Source organism: Equus przewalskii, chromosome 26 (assembly GCF_037783145.1).
Source record: "Equus przewalskii isolate Varuska chromosome 26, EquPr2, whole genome shotgun sequence".
In the NCBI taxonomy this organism is placed as follows: domain Eukaryota; kingdom Metazoa; phylum Chordata; class Mammalia; order Perissodactyla; family Equidae; genus Equus; species Equus przewalskii.
The window spans coordinates 15,621,463-15,643,525 of NC_091856.1; the positions used below are offsets into that span (position 1 = coordinate 15,621,463).

At 39.1% G+C, this 22,063-nt stretch overlaps 1 protein-coding gene across 2 annotated transcripts in view; it reads right to left on the minus strand.

Moving 5' to 3' along the window:
* Positions 1–20,276, minus strand: part of SVEP1 (sushi, von Willebrand factor type A, EGF and pentraxin domain containing 1) — a 167,488-nt gene extending 147,212 nt beyond the window's left edge. For both annotated transcript variants that reach the window (XM_008513569.2, XM_070596344.1), the window contains exon 1: positions 18,824–20,276. In XM_008513569.2, the coding sequence (XP_008511791.2) occupies positions 18,824–19,354 (531 nt within the window). In that variant the 5' untranslated portion in view covers positions 19,355–20,276. The remainder of the gene's footprint in view (positions 1–18,823) is intronic.
* Between the last annotated feature and the right edge of the window lie 1,787 nt (positions 20,277–22,063).

Here is a 22,063-nt window from a genome sequence, read left to right on the forward strand (position 1 = left end):
ACCTCACAATCCGATTGCCCAGCCTCGGTTCAGGTACGGCATATTGGTTCTGCATGGATTATTGTAAAACAAGAGTTGTTTTAAGCATTTCTGTCTGAAACTGCTCTTCTTTCATGTCCATTGTCTGACCTGCCATCAAAGTTATCTTTCTGAAATACTGACTTAATCATATTTTGAAACTTCCATTATTTTTCCTGTCTACAAAATAAAGTCTAAATTTCTTTACATGTCCTTTTACTATCCAGTCCCAAATAATACTTCCAGAGACATGCCTTACCACACCCCTTTCTCCTGTCTACTTCCCCAACCTACCTCTTCTACTATATTCTCGCTACACTAGTCTTTTTGGAGGTTTCAGAACATACCAAGCTTTCCTTATGTTCAGACTCCCTAGAAATTCTTAACAGCTCTTTCTCACCTGCCACTATGTCTACTTCCACTCTTGCTAGTTCTTCAAAATCCAGATCAAAGTTCATCTCTTTGAAACTTTCTCAAATTCTTCTGCTGTGCAGAAAATATTAAATCCACCTCAGTGCTCCCACTTCATTCCATTATTCTAACCCCATCACAATTATAGGTAGTGCTTATCTATCTGGCTATACCCCTAGCTAGATAGCAAGATACTCTATGGCAAGGATTGACTCATGTTTTTACTCTACTGAAGATCAAAAACCCATTAACAGATGAATGGATAAAGAAAATATGGTGTATATATATATATACAATGGAATAGTACTCAGTCATAAAACTAGATGACATCTGACCACTTGCAACAACACAGATGGACCTTGAGGGTATAATGCTAAGTAAAATAAGTCAGACGGAGAAAGACAAATATCTTTCAGACAAACATGATTTCACTCATATGTGGAAGATTTAAAACAACAACAAACAAACAAACAAACAAACAAACAAACACATAGAGACAGAGAACAGACTGGTGGTTACCAGAGGGGAAACAGGATGCAGGAGGGGTGAAATGGGTAAACGGGGTCATTTGTATGGTGATAGACAGAAACCAGAGTTTTGGTGGCCAACAGGTTGTAACCTATACAGAAGTCCAATTATGATGTATGCCTGAAATTTACATAATGTTATAAACCAATGTTAAATCAAGTAAAGAAAATAAAAATTAAAAATAACTATGAAATAAGTGGAGGAAAGAATAAACAAGCAAATGCCTGAATTCTCACTAGCTATAGGGCAAACATGCAGAATAAACTAATAAATTCTAGGCCAAACATTGTTACAGTAAATCTTGTTCTGCAATTGTGAAATGAAAACTCTTATAAATATATATTTAAACTTATTTCACCAAATCCATATGGAGCTTATGTTATATACCAGGCACCGTGCTAGGGATTTTTAATTATGCTATTTGATGATACAACAGAACCATTCCCTAACAACAAACAAGCAAAAAGTAAAACAATGACAAAAGTATAACAGGAAAGAGTATTCTGTAGTAACTGAGCTTTCCTATATATACTGTAATATCAAATAAATCATATTTAGTGTGTCTCATTTATTTTAAGTATTAACTCAGGTTTCATAGACTGAAATTCTAGAACGAAAAAAGAATGCTGGCTTGGGTAACATTTAGGCTATTTATTACAGTCTAGCCAAATCACAGAAAAACCAGAGGGACAAAAGAGAACATAATCTCAGATTTATGATCACAGAGTTTTTCCACCCACATACATGCTTTAGTTATTCAACAGGGTCACAAATCATTTTGAAATGGACCCATAGGGACAGTACATCAAATTGGGAAATGATGTGTACAGGAGTTGATGAGTAGCAGACTTAATCTAGACTGTGAAAAACAGAATAAGCACGCAAAAGACCAAGCAAATTTCCAGTGATGCCAGATTCCACCATCCATTCTATAAACACACAGGGAATAAAGCAAATCTGAATAGCCAAAAGTAAAGTCATCAGAACTGAAATGAAAATGAAAGAGAGCTAAATGACATGTCACTTAAACAAACCGCTAATTTATTACAAGATTAAAAAAATCAAATTTAAATGTATTAATATTGTTATGAATAAATTTACAAAATGATTTCAGTTGACATGTTAAATGCTTATAACAATATGACTGAGTAGCAGTTAGTCCATAAAGTCAAAGATATTAGAGAATTTATTCATGTGCCTCATATCAAGAGGCCAAAGGAGAAAGTAAGATAATTTCAAATGATACCTGGGCATCAATTTATGGTTTTACAAATGACTTAGGCAAAGAATCCACAGACTCTTTACTTAATACGACAAAGAGAATTATCATAAACCAATGGGCACAATCACTCTTGAAGCACTCTCATTAAATTCAGGGACAAGGTAAGAATGTTCCATCATGTCTATTTGGGAAGTCTAGCCAAATAATGAGGCAAGAAATAGAAATAAGTGTCATAAAAAAAGTACTCATATTTCAAATGGAAGAATCAAGTTGAAAGGAACTATTGAGAGGTGCTGAGAAAGAGTTATGCACATGAATAGCTACTTTATCTGCAAAATTTACCAGTAACAACTGACTAGTAATAGGAGATTTGAAAATTCAGTTGCGGTATATCTACATGATAAAATATACTTGAAAGGTAATTTTAGGAGAATTTTATTGTGTGGGAAAAATTTTGTTATGCAGCTTTAAAAATAAAAATTAGAGAACACGCTTTTGATACATATTTACATATAATTATATAGGCACTCACACACATAAAAAAAGGAAGAGACAAAAACTGTAATAGTTACTATATTATCCTGTGTTATCTAAAACTATCAGTGGACATATAATTTCCACAATTAGGTAAAGAAGCAAAAATTATTTTTAGAGAAACACCTGCAGACTTTTAATGGTTACCATTGAATTAAAGGTATTTGGACAGTTTTAAGATAAAAATTTATGAAGGATGGTCTTAACCACATTTTGTTGTCAATAAGCATTGGATATCCACTTAATTAGCTTAAACAAAGGGTATTTATTGGAAGCATATAGAAATATCTCTCCATACCCAAGAAGAGAGAGAAGAACTGGGCCTCAAGAGAGACTGGAACAGGAACAAGCCGCAGGAACCACGGCTGCTGCTCCTTCTAACCTTCCATCTGCTTCCTTCTCATGGGGGCCACGCTGTATCTTTTCTCAGTTTCTGTCTGCACACCTTCATCATTCACTTCTCCTTACAGCGATGGGATTCCTCTGGTTCACTGTGTAGTCTTAACTCTATATTCCCTACATACTGGTAAAAAAAATCTACTGTGTCAGAGCTCTTTGTGCCCTGGTCTAAATTTCCAGGAGAAAGAAAGAATGTAAACAATTCATCTCAATCTCTGACTTGCCACCCTCAATCCACACAGAAAGGGACACCCTCCATAGGTGGGCAAAGGACTGAGGAGGCGGCTGTGTGTGGTTCTCAGTGAAAATGGTTGTTGATGGACACGGACTACAGAAGAAATGAGCTACAAGGAAAAGGAAGTTAATGCTATGCCTAGATTTACCTAGGAGAAAAATTGCTTTGGAAATTTATCAGATCAAACTATCCTTCCAAAAAAGCACCAAATGCCAGGAAACGTGGTGTAGAGATTGGGCTAATCCAAGTGTAAAACTATTATTGAGAAAGTAGAAAAATGTTATTTATGATTCAAAACTGTCAGGAAAGAAATCATGCTGTTTTACCAGGAATTTTAATAGTAACTATGAAGGAAAAGTTTAGCGGGAGTCTAGAATAGACGAAAGACACAAAGAATCTAACCATCATATTGCAAATATTTGGGCTTCAGGAATAACCCAATTCTAAAACTCTACAAAAAGCCAGATATATTTCAAATCAAATATACTGACCCATGGGGAATTCAAAGGAATGGGGTTGAGGGGAGATTTTAAGTTCATGAACTTACAGTGTATTTTATTTGTTATGGTTATCCTAAATTTATCAAAAACACATTTAATTGTGACATTTATTAGTATTCCAAATAAATGACATTTGGAAGTGTTTTTGTTTTTCTTTTCTTTTTTTGTTTTGTATTTTAGTTTGTATGAATGATCACATGAACTACCATTAAAGAGCAAAAGATCCTGTGTTTCATATTTCAAAAAAAACCACCACTGAAATTAAACCCCAAATGATTTACGGTTGAGTTTGCATAGATTACGAGATTTATTATATGTATATACTTAAATAATCAATGACTGTAGTAATATTTACATATGTCATCATTCAAAGGAATTGAGTTTTAAAATTACCTTGAGTATAATATAGTCTCTGGTGGGTTAACCAATTCTTACAATTTAATTACACACTGGCACTTGGAACAGTGACAGTGTTCCTTAAATATGCATTGGATATGTAAATTAATCTAGTTTATTGTCTAAGGTACTTGAAGAAAGCTTTTTCCAAGCTTTGATGATCATAAGCTGACTATTAAAGCAAGGTTTTTTTACCCAAAGAAACTACTAAAATAGTCATAAGGGAAGTTTTTTTACTTTTGTGAAATGGAGCAGCATGTAAAAAAACAGGAATATTAAAATGCAGGGGAACACTGAGTAGCTCAGAGTAGGATAAACTGAATTTAGTTGGAAGACCAAGTTTTGTACTGAGGTTTGGCATACAAGTTTATAAACTTAAGTTTACACTGTATGATATTTTGAGACGGGGACTAGATGTACCTAGGACTAGAAAAATGGATTTTGCTTGAGTCACATTTTTATTTTAATGAAGGGTGTGAGCTTGAGTACAGGCCTTGGATCAGAGAAACCTAAGAATTCAGAAAACTAGATAAATGAAGAGGACAGAGGCAGATACGTTGCAAATAGAAGCTATGACCTCACACTGCCTCAGTGTCTTGGTCTCCGCAATGATTGGCAGAGACATCCGCCAAGGTACATGAGGTGGGGGATGCTAGCCAATGCAATTCTTTGTATAAAAATGACATTGGAGAGGCAATTTCCTGGACTGAACGGGGTGAAGGGCGTGGGTGATGACGGTGATCACTTGGGATTATCAGGCACTTTAGAGAGTGTCCATTCAAATGACAGTTCACTCCTCTTAGTCCTGCGTCTGCTCCATTTGGCCTTTTGCTTGGCCATCCACATACCCAAGGCCCCCTCATGGCTGTCCTCTCTGCCTCATGTCTTTGCAATGAACTTCATTGATGAGTATGTATCAGATTCGCACCTACTAGATCTGACAATATAGCATAGAGGCACTATTACATGGTGGTTAAGAATTTAGACTTTTGGCCCAGACTGCCTGGATTTGAATTCCAGCACCTTGACTTACCAGCAGTGTAATTTTGGTCAAGTTACTTATACTCTCTGTGCCTCAGTTTCCTCATCTGTACTTGGAGATAATAATAATAACCTAACTGAGGAGGTTTTTCTGTTGCAAGGATTTAATGAATTCATACAGGGAAAGGGCTTAGAGTGGTACCTGAAAAATAGTCATTACTCATTATCATTATTATGATTAGCAAAAGGAACTTTTAACATGTAGCTAAAATATGTCTGTCAAGTAGATAAGCCAAATACAATGAAACCAATATTTCACTCAAAGCTGTGAATGAAAACAAGTAGGCACATTTGTGGAGGCTGACAAGATAGGATTAGGAAAAATTATGACTCTATAACCAATAACCATACAACTCCACCTGAGCCAAGAAGAGGTGATAATGTCTTGGGCTGAGGAACAGAAAAATAACTACTTGAACCTGTGCTGTTATGAGGATGACATTATGGGAGTGGTTAAAGGGCAGTGCTGACAGTGACATGGAGAAGGGACAGGAATCCAAAACTTCAGATGCCTGTAGATTCTGAACTCACTGGAAGGAGTTCTCTCTGAGGTGCTGGGGGGTTTGCCTCCTTCACCAGATTTATGGGAAAAAAGAATCTCAGACACCTGTCTGAGATTCTACTCAATACTCACATTGCTCCCTTGGGAAAGTGGTCTGAAGAGTAAATTTGCTGAAAGTACTATAATCTATCATTTAAAAAGTCAAGCATTCACTGAATATTCCTTCGAGAAGATGTCATAACTATCCTTGTTTTAGTTAGAAAAAAAATCAGAGATGCACAATACTATCCTTGATATATTAAAATTAAAACCATTAAGTATACTAAGATATCTCTTTTCAAGAATTCTAAGGTTATAATGAATGCCATTTTCTAGGTCCCATAGCAGACAGAAAATCAAATAAGATGTGATCTCTGTCCTCAACAAGCAGAGGAGTGACAGACATCACCTAGATAACAAGTGCTATGAAAGAGTTATATACATTTCCCTATAATTTCCTTATCTAATTAGATACGTCCATACAGTATTTCTCCACAATTTGGGAAAACGTCAAACAGGTGAATATAGATCACCCTGAAAAATTCCTGCAAAGAACTATACTGCTGAGACTTAAACTACCTCTGCCTACTAAATTCTGATATTAGGTCTTATGCCTTGAAACTATAGAAGAAACTATAGAAGGAAGGGAAAATTTTGAAAGAGCAGAAAGTGAAAGAAAATAAAGAAAAAGTCATTGGTGCTTTCTGTGTTTGTGGACTCCTAAACGCTGGCCAGTGTTTGTGTTCTTTGGAGAACTCTCCATCTTTCCTCAGTTTCCACTTCCAGTGGTACACCCAATAACTTCTTACTACTGGAGTTGCCTTGCTTAATGGGCAATAAAGGGAGTCATGTCCAGCTATTGTCCATGGTCCTCCTTCACCCCTGGAAAAGTCACCCATCCTTGCTTTGCCAAATGTTGATAGTGCAGGCTGTTCCTCTGAGGTCCCCTTTCTGCCTGCAACAGTAGACACTGTCAATGCCCCCCAGCCTCCCCCTCCGTCATCCCCATATTCTAGTGTCTGGATCTCTTTGCCTGAGGGCTTCCTTTGGTACCTGGAGACCCCTCTGTCCACTTGCACGGGAGGTGAGAGTGACAGAGAATTAACGCCCTCCAGGGAGCAACTCTCAACAGTGATTGACAGGAGACGGTCTACGGATAGCCCAAATTCCACTCACTTGTAATAATTCTAAGGCTTGACTTCTACACTTGCTCCCAGTGTTCCCCAGTGGGATTAAGCACCAGTTACCTTTCTGTTGTTGGTTCCCTTCCTTGTCTCACGTCTCCACTCTGCTATCAATGTTTACTAGCTTCACTTCCCAAACTGCTTCTGGCAGAACCCAAACTGAAACATCGGCCTTGCCTCTGGTTTGCTTTGTCTCCATTAAATAGGCACAGGGGTAAACCAAGACTTCTACTCAAGTAAATTGCCAACCAGTATATACAACGCTGGTCTCCCCTTCACTTAACTGCTGGAAGGGGAAAGCACTCCATGAGGGGCAGGAGAGATTGGCCTTTCAATATGAACACTGATCTTCCCCAAAGCCAAGATCCCATGCCTGCTCTGTTCCTCTGTCTCTGGTTTTCTCTTCTCCTCAGTTCTCTGATGGTATAAACTTGATTAGGGTGCTGGGTGGGAGTGGTGGTGGCGATAGTTGATTTTGTAGGGCGTGTTCTGCACAGTAGCCATGAACTCTGGGGAAATGTATCCTTCTCAATTGCTGGAGGCCTTCTTTAAAATGTGGAATATCCAGTGCTCATTATTTTAAGCCATGGGTCCTGGTGCCAAATCTGGGACAATAAAGAAAGTCCGACATAACATCCCATTGCAGACGAGTATTTAAAATACAGATTTTTACTACCGATTAGATACATACAGCCTAAACTTTGTATCTTTATCGCTAGAAAATTCCAAAAATAACAGCCTGAAATCACCACTTTGGGAGCAACATTTAAAAGCCAAGAATGCATATTTTGAAGCAAATTGTGACTAAAAAGTGAGAAATCTTGGCTAGAAATTACTGTGAAAAACACAAACAAAAATTGCTTAATTTCTTTCAAAGTCAATTGCAGATTCATCTGGAAAGGTAAAGCCTATAAAATAGGGTTAAAATGATGGGGCCTTATTTGCAGATATGACTCCATTGGTCGAGGTGAAAATGAGTGAGCCAAGTTGAAAGAGGTGCCCTTATCAAAATACCCTATCAAACAACACATTTGAATGTGCCTGAACTCTCGCCATCATCAACAGCAGGCAAAGAGATTGCCTTTTACTGCACAGAACAAAAATCACAATAAAAAATGAAGCTGGAGAGCTAGAGAAGGAGAATTAATTGTGGAAAATGGGTCCTTTGAGGCAACTATTTCACTTACATGTGATAACACTGGCGGATTAGAGAATATCCTTCTTCTCTGAGAATGTTCTTTGATGAGTATTATTAGTCAGAGTAAGAGAGACTGACAAAGCAGTGGGTCAGCATCCCTCTCCCCGTGTGACAAGCCAAAGGAGGGCCACATTCTCCTGATCTCTCAGGAAGGCGATGGAGTCAATTACTCCCACCATCTGCAGCCTCAACACCCTGCTCTGTGTCACATCCTGGCCAGCCATGCAGGCTCCTCTTCTCAGTGAACACCTGCTGGGAGCTTGTCAAGCAGGGAAACAACTACTATAATGTGTGTGCAGATTTTTATGTGAATCTGGATTCTCAAGATCCAATGTGACACTAGGAGAGAGGAGAGGCACAGCTGGGTGAGTAACAGGGTCCAGTAGGGTCAGGGCTTTCAATCCAGCTCAGTTATCCCATCCTGACAGACTCAATGCTATAGGACTTGGCAATTGACAAGAAAAGATTTGAAATGCTTCATTTCAACTTCCTGATAATAAGCTAATGCGTCATTTTCTTTCTTAACGCAGAGCTGTATTATGGAATAGAATACAAAGTTCTCATGAATATTTAAGACCAAAACTGAGATGTAAAAGGATTTTTACATTTGAGACCAATCACTTCAGGCTATGCCTCCAGATGCCCCAAAGGTATGTCTTCAATCAGCTGTGCCTAGGTAGACATTGATATTTCATTTCCTAGTAAGTAATACATGGTCATTATAAGTAATTTTTCAAATGCAGAAGAATCAGATGTATTTAAGTAGGTAAATATACTATCTGTGGGTATATAGTATTAACATTTTGAAAATTTTCTTCCCAGTTTTTTTCTGAAGGTTATTTTATGAAATTGGACTTACATGTACAGTTTTATATACTGATGATAAACACACAGAGTTTCAGCTCATTTAACATGAGATTTGGCCAATTTACCTTGTCATTAAATAGTCTTTAAAAATATGATTTTATTGACTATAATACATTTCAGTGTGGCTATGTTATTTTATTAAATCTCCTTCAGTTGTTAGAACTGGGCAGTTGCTGCTTCTACTTTGCGTATGGAGTGTCAGCCATCAGTTACCCTCTGGCCCCCCCCAAACTCCCATTTCTCACTCTTCCCCTGGGGAGGAGGGCTTCCTCAGCCCCACCCTCTCCCCTTCTCTTTGGCTTTTGCCTGCCAGGAAGGAGCCGCCTAAGTTTTACAGAGGTAGGCTCCATGTGCCCGGCACTGCCTGCTCCTGGGGAGGCAAGTCAGTCTCATTTAGAGATTCAGTATTAGGAAGCTGTGCACCTCAGTCACATTCTCCATTACCAATATCATCTTTGAAATTAAAAATAAAAAAAGAAAAGAGTATATGAGCCAGCCCTGATGGCCTAGTGGTTAAAGTTCACACTCTTACCACTTCAGTGGCCAGGGTTCAGTTCCTGGTCTCAGAACCACACCACTCATCTGTCAGTACCATGCTGTGGCGGCAGCTCACACGGAAGAACTAGAAGGACTTACAACTATGATATACAACTATGCACTGGGGCTTTGGGAGAAAAAAAAGAAAAAGAAGAAAAAAGAGTATATTTTGCTATTAGGAGCATTTTAGCAGGAATTAAGAAAATAGTGCATCACCTCATGTCCCTCAAAATATATTTTATACACTCTAGCAATAACTTACAACTTGAAAAATATTCAACTTGGACTTTACTCAGTAAATGACTAAGTAAATTAGTCAAATGACTCAACCACGTAGTAAGTCCTGCTAAAAACTTTCTTTAAAATATTTCTTTCTATTAATCTTGTAAGAAGTCATTTTTTCATTAATTTTGAATTACATCCATTCACATTAAACCAAGTAGCTATCACTAATTCCACATACGTAGTAATTAGAATCTAGCCTTAAGTTTATAACTTTCACATGTACTGCAGCTACGAAAGAAAGGCTCTGAATTTGAGAAATCTTTATTGTTTAACTCTTTATACAAATAGAATAGCAACTGCTTGAATGACCTCAGAAGAAAGATGGATAGCAAAAACGACGAATTCTTTAAAAATCTTTTCATGAAGATTGATAAGAAACTGTACCTAATAATGGGCTGCAGATTTCATTTTTCAACACTGTCATCCATTTCAAGCCAAGTGCTGTACTAATATCCATGAGCTACAAGAATAGCTCTCACAGAGTTTACCTATCCACCCATGGCCTCCAAACCAGAGCAGGTTATTGTACGCAAGCAGATTCTATGCCAGAAACCCATTCTTCGTATGGCCTGGGGAGCTTTAGAGAACAGTCTTAAATATCTATGGGAAACACACAATACAGAACCGGAAAATCCTCTTAACTTAGAAGCCTCTTAACCTACCAGCTTACTCTAGAAAAGCCAAAGAAGCACTATGTTTTCCTGAGAAATGTTAACTTAGGTTTACTAAATTAACAATAAAATATTGATTTTATTTTGTAATACGCTTTTTCCCCCCATCACTCTCAATATAATCTTTTATTTGGGAGTGAATGCCATATTATTTAGAAGCTTCCGGTTTCTGGGAAACTAACATAGGAGGTTTCTTTTGCCCAGATTTAAATGGACTGCTCTGGAACTTAGATAGCTTTTACTCAAGAAAGTATAATCTAGCACAAAGACTAAGGTATTTTTTAGTTAGCCAAGGTCTGAGTCTTCCATTTTGACCTGGGTCAGGCCAGTGCCACTTGAGGGAGAAATGAAGTGGGATTTCCAAACATTTTGCTGGTTAGACACATGCTCATCCTGACACACTGGTATGGCTAAGACTGCTCATTACTTCCTCAGCATCCATCTCTCCTTCCTCTTCAAGGGTGAGCATGAGACCAAGTTTTCCCCAATGAGATCTACATGGACGTATTGTGTGGATTGCCACAGAGTCTCCTTAAAGAGTGATGTGACTGTCTTTGCCCTTTCCTCCTTCCTGAGTTTTGGAATAAGCCCCTGATGATAGGAGCTCCAACAGTCATCTTAGGCCATTAGGTGACCTGATGATAGTGGAGCAGAGAGCTGAAAGGAGAGACTCTGGATCCCTGAAGACACTATAGAGCTGCCATATTAGAGTTTTCTACTCAAGACAATTTGAGAGAGAAATAAATGTTTATCGTGTTTAAGCCAGTGGCACTTTAGATTTTTCTATTATATCCAGCTAAACTTACTCCAAGCTAATTCCCTGGGTTAAAAAGGAAGCTCAGGAGGCAAACTAGAAGGGATTATACCATCTCAGATTCTGTCAATGATTGGTCCATGTTAGACCATGGAATAGCAATCAAGGACCACAACATGAAATTCCAAGGGCCAGGTGGAAACTCTGACGAATTGAGAGAAATCATACCCAGAACTGCTACATAGTCTAATTTGCCAAGAGTAAGCCAAAAAGTCAGATTTTAAAAAAATGCTATCTCTTGACTTTAAAATGTCTGCTAAAATTAAAATATATATATTGTGTGTGTGTATATATCCGGATATTTCAAAATACACACAAATGTGTGTGTGTATCTCTGATTGAAATGCACCCATGGGATGAATATGGCCTGAAAGCCACGGTTTATGTCCTCTGGGTTAGAATTTTTGGCTTTATATCTATGTAACACTTTTACAGCTCTGGAAATGGAATCTCCCACTTCTTACTAAGTTTTGATGCAACTCAAGACACAAAGGGAATTAGCAAAACATGGGTGAGGATAGGGGGTAGAGTGGAGGGGAGGAGACAGACCAGATGAGAAGTCAGAAGACTAGATTGACTCTATTTTTGACATTCACTTAGCTTTGTGATTAGCATTTAGTCACTTAACTTCTCCCAGAATCTGATAACTTTCCTGTAAAACTGAATCTGTAAAACTGATTCTGTAAAGTCACAATATGAAAGAACTTTGTAAATTACAAATCACTTTACAAATTAAAGGTATATCTGGTCAAGAATGAATACATTTAGTAATTCTACTTCATGTCCACTATTAAGAGAAATTCTCTCTTAGAACATGTATCATAAGGACATTGGGGGGGACTTTTCTATCCTTTGACCATAGAAGCAAGGTAGGACAGAGCAGTCTATCCTCTCTCTGTGTCTAAGAATTTGCAGTCTTTGATCAAGAGTTCTCATGATGCATTTCAACCAAACATAATTTAGTACTGGCAGCTAATAAGGATAAATATCTTTAACAGCAACTGTAGATGTACATTCTTATTACATACCACAGTGTCCTATTTGCTGGGAAAAACAAAACTAACAAACAAAATATATGCAAATGCTAGATTAAGAAGAAATTTGAATTCAATATTTTGGAATTATTTGCTCTCTCTCTCTTCAAATCAAGAATTTTAGTACCATTTTTTGACTAGGAAATACACATGAGTCTGGGTCTATATTATGCATTGAAGATTAATTCATTCATTCACACTTCTAAAGTTCTGATGGGATTACAAAAGAAGTTCCCATATAAGACCAAGGCAATATGAGAATTGTTTAAAAGTTTAAGAAGCACAAAAGAGAGAATGCTTCCAGAGGTACATTTAGAAATATATCTTTTCAGATGTGGAGAAAAGGGAACCCTCATACACTGCTGGTGGGAATGCAAACTGGTGCAGCCACCATGGAAAACAGTATGGAGATTTCTCAAAAAATTAAAAATAGAAATACCATATGACCCTGTTACTCCACTTCTCAGTACTTATCTAAAGAACATGAAAACACTATTTCAAAAAGATATATGCACTCATATGTTCATTGCAGCATTATTCACAATAGCTAAGACCTGGATGGTACCTAAGTGCCATCAACAAAGGGATAAACAAGATGTGGTGTTATATATATATACATATATATATATACACACACACACAGTGGAATACTACCCAACCATAAAAAAGAACAAAACTGTGCCATTTGCAATACTATTGATGGATCTTGGGGGTATTAGGCTAAGCGAAGTAAGTCAGACAGACAAAGACAACTACCATATGACTTCACTCATATGTGGAAGATAAACAAACACATACATATGGAGAACAGGCTGCTGGTTACCAGAGCGGAAGAGGGTAGGGGGAGGGTGAAAGGGCTAAAGGGGCACATATGTATGGTGATGGACGGAAACTGGACTTTTGGTGGTGAACATGATGCAGCCTACACAGAAGCCAAAATATAATGATGTGCACCTGAAACTACACAATGTTATAAACCAACGTGATCTCAATCTAAAAAAAGAAATATATATTTTCAGTATTGAAAAAGAACTTAGCTTCTGCAACAGTAATTCATTCTTGACATCTAAATCATGCTCTGAGTTTGGAACACCTGAATCCACTGCAGATTGTACGACTCCCCCGCCCCTTTCAATGGGAAAGGAGAACCCAAACTTTCCTTATTCTTTTAGCATCTGGGCCATCAGAAAGACTGCTGCAAAGGCTATTATACTTTTATCGTATGAAAACAAAATGGTCCTACTTTCACTCACCAGCGTTTTAATCTAGTGGCATCTCACACATCTCCAGGTTTTATTGGAAAACTTAAAAGCAAATACTTTCTTCCCATGAGGCTGAGAGAGCAGATTACTCTCCAGGTAAAGGCGTGAATGTGTACCAGTGTGCACATGTAACGATGATGCTCTTCCCTTGAAGCTAAGAAGAGCTTCTGCCTATCTATTCCCAGTCTTCTGGCCATCTGAAGCTCAGATTTTTGGCAAGACAGCACATTCCCCACCAGAGGATCATATTTCTAGAACTCTGGAACAACGAAGAAAGCAGAAATTTTTTTTTCAAAGGAAGCTTCATGCTATGTTTATTTAACAGATATTTAGCTCAAGTGAAGTGGGAATGAGGGGCTCTGATTTTACTTTGATGTGAAAGGCTTAGGAGATGGAGAGTCCTGCACGCATAGTGGGGTCAATCCAAAATATGCAGTTTAGGAAAGGCAATACATAAATACATGGTGAGAAGAAAAACCAAGAGGAAGGTTCGTTATGAAACAATCATTCCCAGGAAAGGAAAAGCTGACGAGCTTTCTGTTAATTTCATAAAAGGTTTTCATGTAATTAACCTCAAGGTGCTAACTCCCCATTCTATTGGTTGTGTCTCTGGAAGGATCTGTGCTAACTACAGATTTCACTCCTTTAGTCTTCGCACTCTTTGATGAGCGCTAGGCGGTGGTGTTTAAAAAGAAACACTCGACACTGCGGTTTATCCATTCAAATAAAGTGTGATAACAGTGTCCACACATAGACTGCCCATTAAGTTGTACAATTCCGACACCAAATAAAACAATGAAGCAACAGTTAGACTTTTTGTTTAGTTAATCACATGTGCTGAGAGATGACAGCAAATTTCACACTGGTAAAGGAAATTCTACATCCTGAGATTTTACATAAGAGGCGTAAGGTGTTCGAATTGTGTGGGGTAGCTGTGTACTCACAAACACGCATCTACATGTATGTCTGTATCTGTGTCTGTGTATAGTTGTGTGGGCATTCAGTTTTCAAGGGAAAATGTTTGAAAAGCTAACTTTTCTGGGGAAAGTAATTAATTACCTCAAAAATGTACCTATGATTTTCAATTTCACAGATCACAGGCCCTTCCGATATTACCATTCCGTACACACACTGGAACTGACGAACTGTCTAATTTCCACGGTGAAATGTGAAAGTTTCATAGCCAAGCCCAAGCCACACAGCTTACCATTTTCAAACTCATTCGGAGACGAAAAATGCTTACCTGCCCTCTATGTGAAAATTCACATTCAAACCTCACCGATGCCATTTCTAAACACTAGTCATCTTCTATCAACTTTCTCCGAATATCATATTTTAATTATACCTAAGAATGCTCACCAGAGGTTTGGGAAAGTTACAATAAAGACATGTAGGTTTCCAGGTTAGACAGAGACTGAGTCCAGCCAACCCTCTCCTGCACCTTCTCGTAACCAAACCAAAATGAGAAAGAAAAATACAGTCAAGGAGAAGTTCAGTGGACACAAATTTTGAGAACTTTCTGTTTGTTGATTACAAATGGATCCAGACTGAAGAAAGGCACTGGGAACCTCGTTGGCAATTCTACTTTCCAAGACAGGATGTAGCATTTGGAAGGAGAAAGCTGAAGACAGAGCAGGTCTTGAGGCGAGCAGTGCATACTCAACTCATTACCCATTTAACTATTTTGGATCAAAGGTACTCAGAGGCCCCAGGCAAACCTGGCCAAACCAAACAGAGGAGCTGGGATATGGCAAGTTTCTCCCTGATGCAGTAGGGATCTTCTCTGATGGAGTAGGCAGGGACATCAGGAACAAGGCCAGACACCGGGACCTCATGAGTATTTGGACTGGAGGCCAATAGAGTACTGGGTCTGCAAAACTGAACCCTGCCCACTGCAACTGCTTCAATAAACAGAGAGCATCTTTAAGGCATTATTTCATCTCTTAAGGCAAAAGTCTTTCAAACTTCACAGGAAATGCATAAAAGCACAAATGAAAAGAAAAAAGATTCAATGGAGTGATAAAGTGATAGATGCTATCACCAGAAACAAAATTAAAAGGCAAGTGAAACACCAAGAAAAAAAAATACTTGTCTTGTACTTAGAAGCAGAAGAGTTAATATCATTAAGATTTAAGGAGCATTTGCAAATCAATAAGGAAAAGAACCATCCTCATACGAAAAATGGATAATAGTCCCAAAATATTTTAATGGATAGTCAAAAAAGAAGAGCTGGATATGGCCAATAATATACAAAAAAAAGTGTTCAGCCTCACTAATAAAGAAATGCAATTGAAAATGGGACTCCATTTTTCACATATAAAGTCGAGGTGGCACATTCAAATGATACTAACCCGTTTGGCTGCATCCTAGATACTGATCCAGGCACTGCATATGGGAGGGCAATTTGGTACCAATTTTCTGCATGTATCAAAGGCCTTAAAAAAAAGGGGCCTAGTCTTTGTTGCAACAATACCTACCACTTCAGAAATATGCGTTAAGGAAATTATTAGCGATATGGGCAAAGATTTAGTTATCCAGTGTCATTTGTAACAGCCTAAATATATAATATTGGCAATTACATGATAAAAAAGGTATGTTCTACAACGGAATACAGTGTGGCCATGAAAAATGATAAAGTAGAAGGGTATTTCTTATTATGGAAAGAAGACAGAAAATACGGTGTAATAGAAAGTCAAGTTACAAGAAAGAACGTACGATATGATCTTTTTTTGAGTAAACATTAAGCAGGATATACATACATGTATGAAAACATACCTATTACCTAGACAACTGCAAAAAGTCAAGAAGGGTATGTACCAAAATATTACAGTATATTTATAGGAAATTTTCCTGATTATTTCACCAAGAATCCAGATACAGAAGACATGCTAAAACAAATCAACAATGTTTCTATACATCAAGAATAATTGCTTAAAATATAATTTGAAAAGATGTCATTCATGATAGAATGAATATATTTAGGTCTAAATAGAATACAGTTAGGTCTAAATTTGGAAAATATATGCAAGATTTAATTACTAGAGATCTACAACTTTACTGAAGTATATAAAAAGAACTGGTTATAAATGGGCAAACCATACTTTTTCTTGGAAGGACTATTACTATAAAATGTAAATAATCCCCAACTTAATTCAATATTTTCTATATTGAAATTAAAATCCTGGCTGGTTTCAATTGGAATATGTGAAAATGAATTAAAAATTCATCCTAAGTAATAAATACATAAGAAGTGATGTAAAAAGAATAGATAAAAGGAGAGAGAATTTGCACTACCAGATATTTGAATATATTGTAAAGTTATAATAATTAAATCATTTTTGCAAAGTTTAAAAACAATAGATAAGAGGATGGAATATCTTATTATCCAGGATAACAAAAAATTAATAGAAAGCCATGGGGAGATCAAATACCCATAAGCATTCAGTATATGATAAAAATGGCATTTGCTAAATTGGAAAAGGATAGATGGCCATTAAGCCAATGATACCGGGACAATTGGTTAATTATTTATTAAAACATAAAATTAGACATCTTTGTCATACCACACACTAAAGTAAGTTCCGTATGGATTAAATTGTTAAATGGAAAATTATTTCTCCAATTCGGGAAATGAGAAGGCCATTCTAAGAATATAGGAAAATATAAGATCTAAAGGACAAAGTTTGATGGATTTGAATATATAAAAACTTAAATCATCCATCTAACAACACTGCAATAAATAAAAGCAAAATGTTTTGACTTACATGTGAACTGGAAAAATATTTGCAGCATAAACAAAATACAGTTACTGGCCTTACTATATAAAGAGTTTTTACAAATCATTAAGAAAACAACTCCAAACATGTGCCATAATTGCAAAATGGACAAAACATACAACCAAGTGATTATCAAAGGAAAAATACAAATACCCAGTAAGTGTACTGGAAAATGTTCATCCTCAATAAAAAATATGAGTTTGTTAAAGTGATACCTCTATTCACCTACCAAATTAGCAAAGATCTTAAAAACAGTAGTCTATGATATTGGTGACCACGTGGCAAACTTACTGCTGTGATATTCTGCTGGTGGGAATGTAAATCTATACAACCCTTCAAAGGAGAATTGGACAATATGTACAAGAAATTTACAGACGTTTATTTCCTTTAATTCGGGAACTTTATAGAAATTCTTCGTAAAGAAGTAATTAAAGGGCTCCACAAATATTTATGTTTACCATAACTTGCTTAATAAAAAATCTAAGTGTCTGACCATAGGTGACGGGTAAATTATGATGTATGTATTCAACAGAATAGCATGCAACTAAGGGAGATATACGATATCTACATTATATTAGATATATCATATAATAATGTAATCATTTCATGATATGACAAATGAAAAATGTAGGCTGCAAAACAGCAAGACACCAATTTGGTTAAAAGTATGCACAGATGTGCATACTGGGCGAATGTAAACAGCATGTAAACAGTGGCTTTTTAAGAGTGATGGGATTGTGCTTTCTTTTCCTTTTCCTCCTTTTCACTTCATTCATTCCACAAACATTGCTACTACGTGTCAGACAGTTCTACATGTTCCAAATTTTCTTCAATTGAAGATATATTCCTTTGTAATCAGAAAAAGTTAAATTTTGTAAAAGTCCATCATCTAATACTGGCTTCTCTTCCAGAAGCTAAAAGTCTTGTAAAGGACTCAGAGCAAAAATAAGAAGGGCATGGAACGAAATGCATACTGAAAGCATAAAATTATGTAAAAGAGAACTGGGGAAATACTGAGCTTTCTCCACGTCTTACCTTTAGAGACTCTTCCTAAAATGTACTTACCTGTTCTGGCTTGGAACGGTCTGTCCCTACAAGCGTGAAGGTGAACAGCATCTTAAGGACCTCTTCCTAAAAGGGTCCTTAAAGACGCCCACTTAAAGAGCCTGTCACCCAGATAAGCGATTAAAATCCATTATCTCATGGGACCCCCACAACAATAGGAGGGTAGGTGTGACTCTGATTTTGTGGATGGGGACGCTTGACTTGGGAAGGTTGTGGCTTGCCGAAGATTGAGAGAGGGGTAGGCAGTAGTGAGTGGGAAGGGCCGGGGATCGGGGGCCGGGGTCGTGGAGGGGCGGGCGCCTTACCGCGGCTTGCTGGAAGGCGCCCTTGGTGTAGGTGCCGCCGCCGCGGTAGGTGATGGCCGGGATCTCTTGGCTGAGCAGCGCGCACTTGTGCTGGTGGGCGCGGCGGGAGGAGATGTAATCGACGCGCGGCACCACGTTGTTCTTGGACGAGAAGGTCACGATGGCCACGCGTGTGGCCGTGGGCACCACGGGGAAGTCGGACAGCAGCTTGCGGACGAACTTGAGCTCGCTGAGGAAGTTGGCTTGGCCCACGCTGGACGACTCGTCCACCAGGAAGACGAGCTCCAGGCGCTCGCTGAGCTCCCGCAGCCGCCGCACGCGTCGCCGGAACGCCTGGCCCAGTCGCTCCACTTTGCTCTCCGCCGCGTCCTCGCCGGGCGCGGGCGGCGAGGGCAGCCTCCCCGGAGCCCCGGGCGCGGCCTCGGGGAAGAGGCGGAAGCTGAAATTGCGCGACGGGGACATCTGCTGAAAGGTCGCCCAGCCCGAAACGAGCGCCAGACCCCAGCAACAAAAGGCCAGGCGCGGCCACATTGCGCTGGAGACGGAGCGGCCGGCCCGCAGCGCTGGCTTCGGCCCCGGCGCGGAGAGATGCTCGGCGGCCGGGCTCGCAGAGGGGCGTGCGCAACGCGGGGCGCGGGACGGCGGCCGCGAGCCTCAGCGCCCTTTCATCTGACACTGGGGACACAATCCAGACTCCTCCGGCAGCTCGGGGACTCGGGAGGGAACGCGCGCGCTCTCTATCCCTCTCGCGCTCGTCTTTTCTCTTCCCTCTCTCCTCCTCCTCTCTCTCCCTGAAGCCTATAAAATGTTTGAAGGAAAGGGGGCAGTCAAGGAAAATCTCCCGCTTCCCTCCTTCTCTCCCTCTCTTCCTCCTCTCTCTGTCTCTCCCTCTCCCCTCTCCTCTATCTCTGCCTCTATCTCTCTCCTCCCCCTCTCATTCTCCTCCCGGGATCTAGCCAAAGACTCGGAGATTCCATGACACCAGAACCCCGCGTCTGTCAGGCTGTCAACATTCCCGCAGCAAGCGCACCAGCGCTGGAGCCCTGATTGATCCCATATGTCTGGCAGGAGCTGCAGAGGAATTCACTGGAGATGGATCCAGATACCGAGAGTGCCACAGTAATTGGAAACACTTTGTAGAGGAAAACACACACGGACTGGCCAGAGTTGAAAGCATCATTTGAAAACTGCTTGCTCACCTTTCGTATCTCTTTTTCCCTCTTCGGTGCCCCAAAGCCCTCAAATAGATGTTTGACTTTCCTGTGGGGGATTTCTGGTTAGTGGGGTGTGTGAGTGTGCAGACTTTTGAGAGCCCCCACAGATCACACCACGTAGGGATTACGTCTACCCCTGTGCAACCCAGAGGGATGATTTGTCATTGTGCATCATTCATGCATTTGTTTATTCATCCATTTGTTCATTCCTTCATTAATTCAAAAAATATTTTTGAGTGCCTATTACGTGTCAGGACACCAACAATTTAGGGAGGAACAAAAATTAACATGGATCTTGTCCCCAAGGAACTCATAGGGTAACAAGTGAGGTGACCATTAGCCAGATATTCCACAAATAATATATATAGTTACAGCTATTGGTGCTAAGTGCTATGAAGGAAATCTTAGGTAGACAGACTTGACCTTGGAGAGGCCAGGGAAGCCTTCTCTGAGGATGTGGAGTTTGTGCTGAGATCTGAAGAATGAGTAGGGGGTCCATTTTCCCAAGTCCTCTTTCATGTGCTTGTGGACTGTTTCAACAGGTGAGACCCATAGAGGTCTATTTCCTTGGCTTTGAATGGTACCTGGCACATAGCTACTTTGAAACACAAGTTGTCTTGGGAGGGGAGGATGGTTTCCAAAGCAAGATGCCAAAGGGAGTGGTACAAGTGCAAAGAGGAGCACACTTTGCATAAGAGGTGGGGTCCTTGGTTAAAAGATTCCAACTAGGAGTCTGGAGTCCTGTGCAGATATGCATCTGCAGTCATATAAACCACCTGAACCAGGTCACTTCCAATCCTTAGCTTCAGTTTGCGCATATATTTCATGATGGAATTCAATAATTTCAAAGTTTCCTCTGTCTCCAATATCAAATGATTTAATTCCATCTATATTTAATGAAATACCTTCAGTGAGAGATATCATAGTGTATTGGTTGAAATGCTAGGACCCTAGAGTCAGTTTGCCTGGGATGAAATCTTGGCTCTGTCATTCACTGGTTGTATGACCTTGACATCAGTTTGCTTATCTATAAAATGGAGTAGTAGTAACAGCGTATTAAGGGTTATTAAAAATATAAAGTTCTTAGGACAGTGCTTAGAATACAACATGTAATCTATAAATGCTGGTTGCTGTTATTGCCACCTTTAATCGTAAATAGTCTTCAAATGTTTATTTTTCTAACAATATTTATTGACCCCCTACTGTGCCAGAATGGTAGATACTGAGGATTTAAAGGTAAATAAGACTCAGTTCCAGTCCTCCAAAAGTTCAAAGGATATCAGAAGAGAACATAGATTTGCAGTTACAAAGCAGTAGGACAATTGTAAGAATGGAGAAGGGGGAGCAAGAAGAAAGGTCTAAATCTTCCGGGGCATGAGCAAGACCTCATCTGAGCTGAGGTTTAAAAAAAAAAGAGAAAGTTTGTCCAAATTTCATCTACTCTGTGTTATTTCAAACACATCATCAGGAGCCAATATTTTAGGACTTTTACGTGCCAAGTACCATGGAAACTACTATGTGTACCAGCACATGTGTTCCCCACAAAAACCCAGGGAGGCAGACAACTGCTTTAGGACTTTGATTGCAAGCAATAGGCACCCAACTTCTTCTCATATAGACAGAAAGGGATTTCTTGGCCTATGTAACTAAACCAGAGAAAGGGCAGGGGTAGACCGGTCTCAAATAGGCTTGGAAAAGGAAATCCTACCTAGGTCTTCAATTTTTCTCTCACTTCTGTTGCTCTCTGCATGTTAGATTTAGTCTCTGTCTTCAGATTTATGACCTGAGAAGGAAAGACTTCTCCAAGAGCTCCAGTTAAAAAAATTAACAAAAACCACCACCACCATCACCTTAAAGAACGACTCCACTGGAGTGGGCATGGATTGTATGGCCATCACTTAACCCCACAGTGTGGATGAAGAGATGGGCCATTCTAGTTGTTCTAATTTAAGTCATATGCTCAGAGTGGCAGAGACTCCTAGTCACCCACTCACCACATCTGGTCTCCCCTTCTTGAACAGTGGTG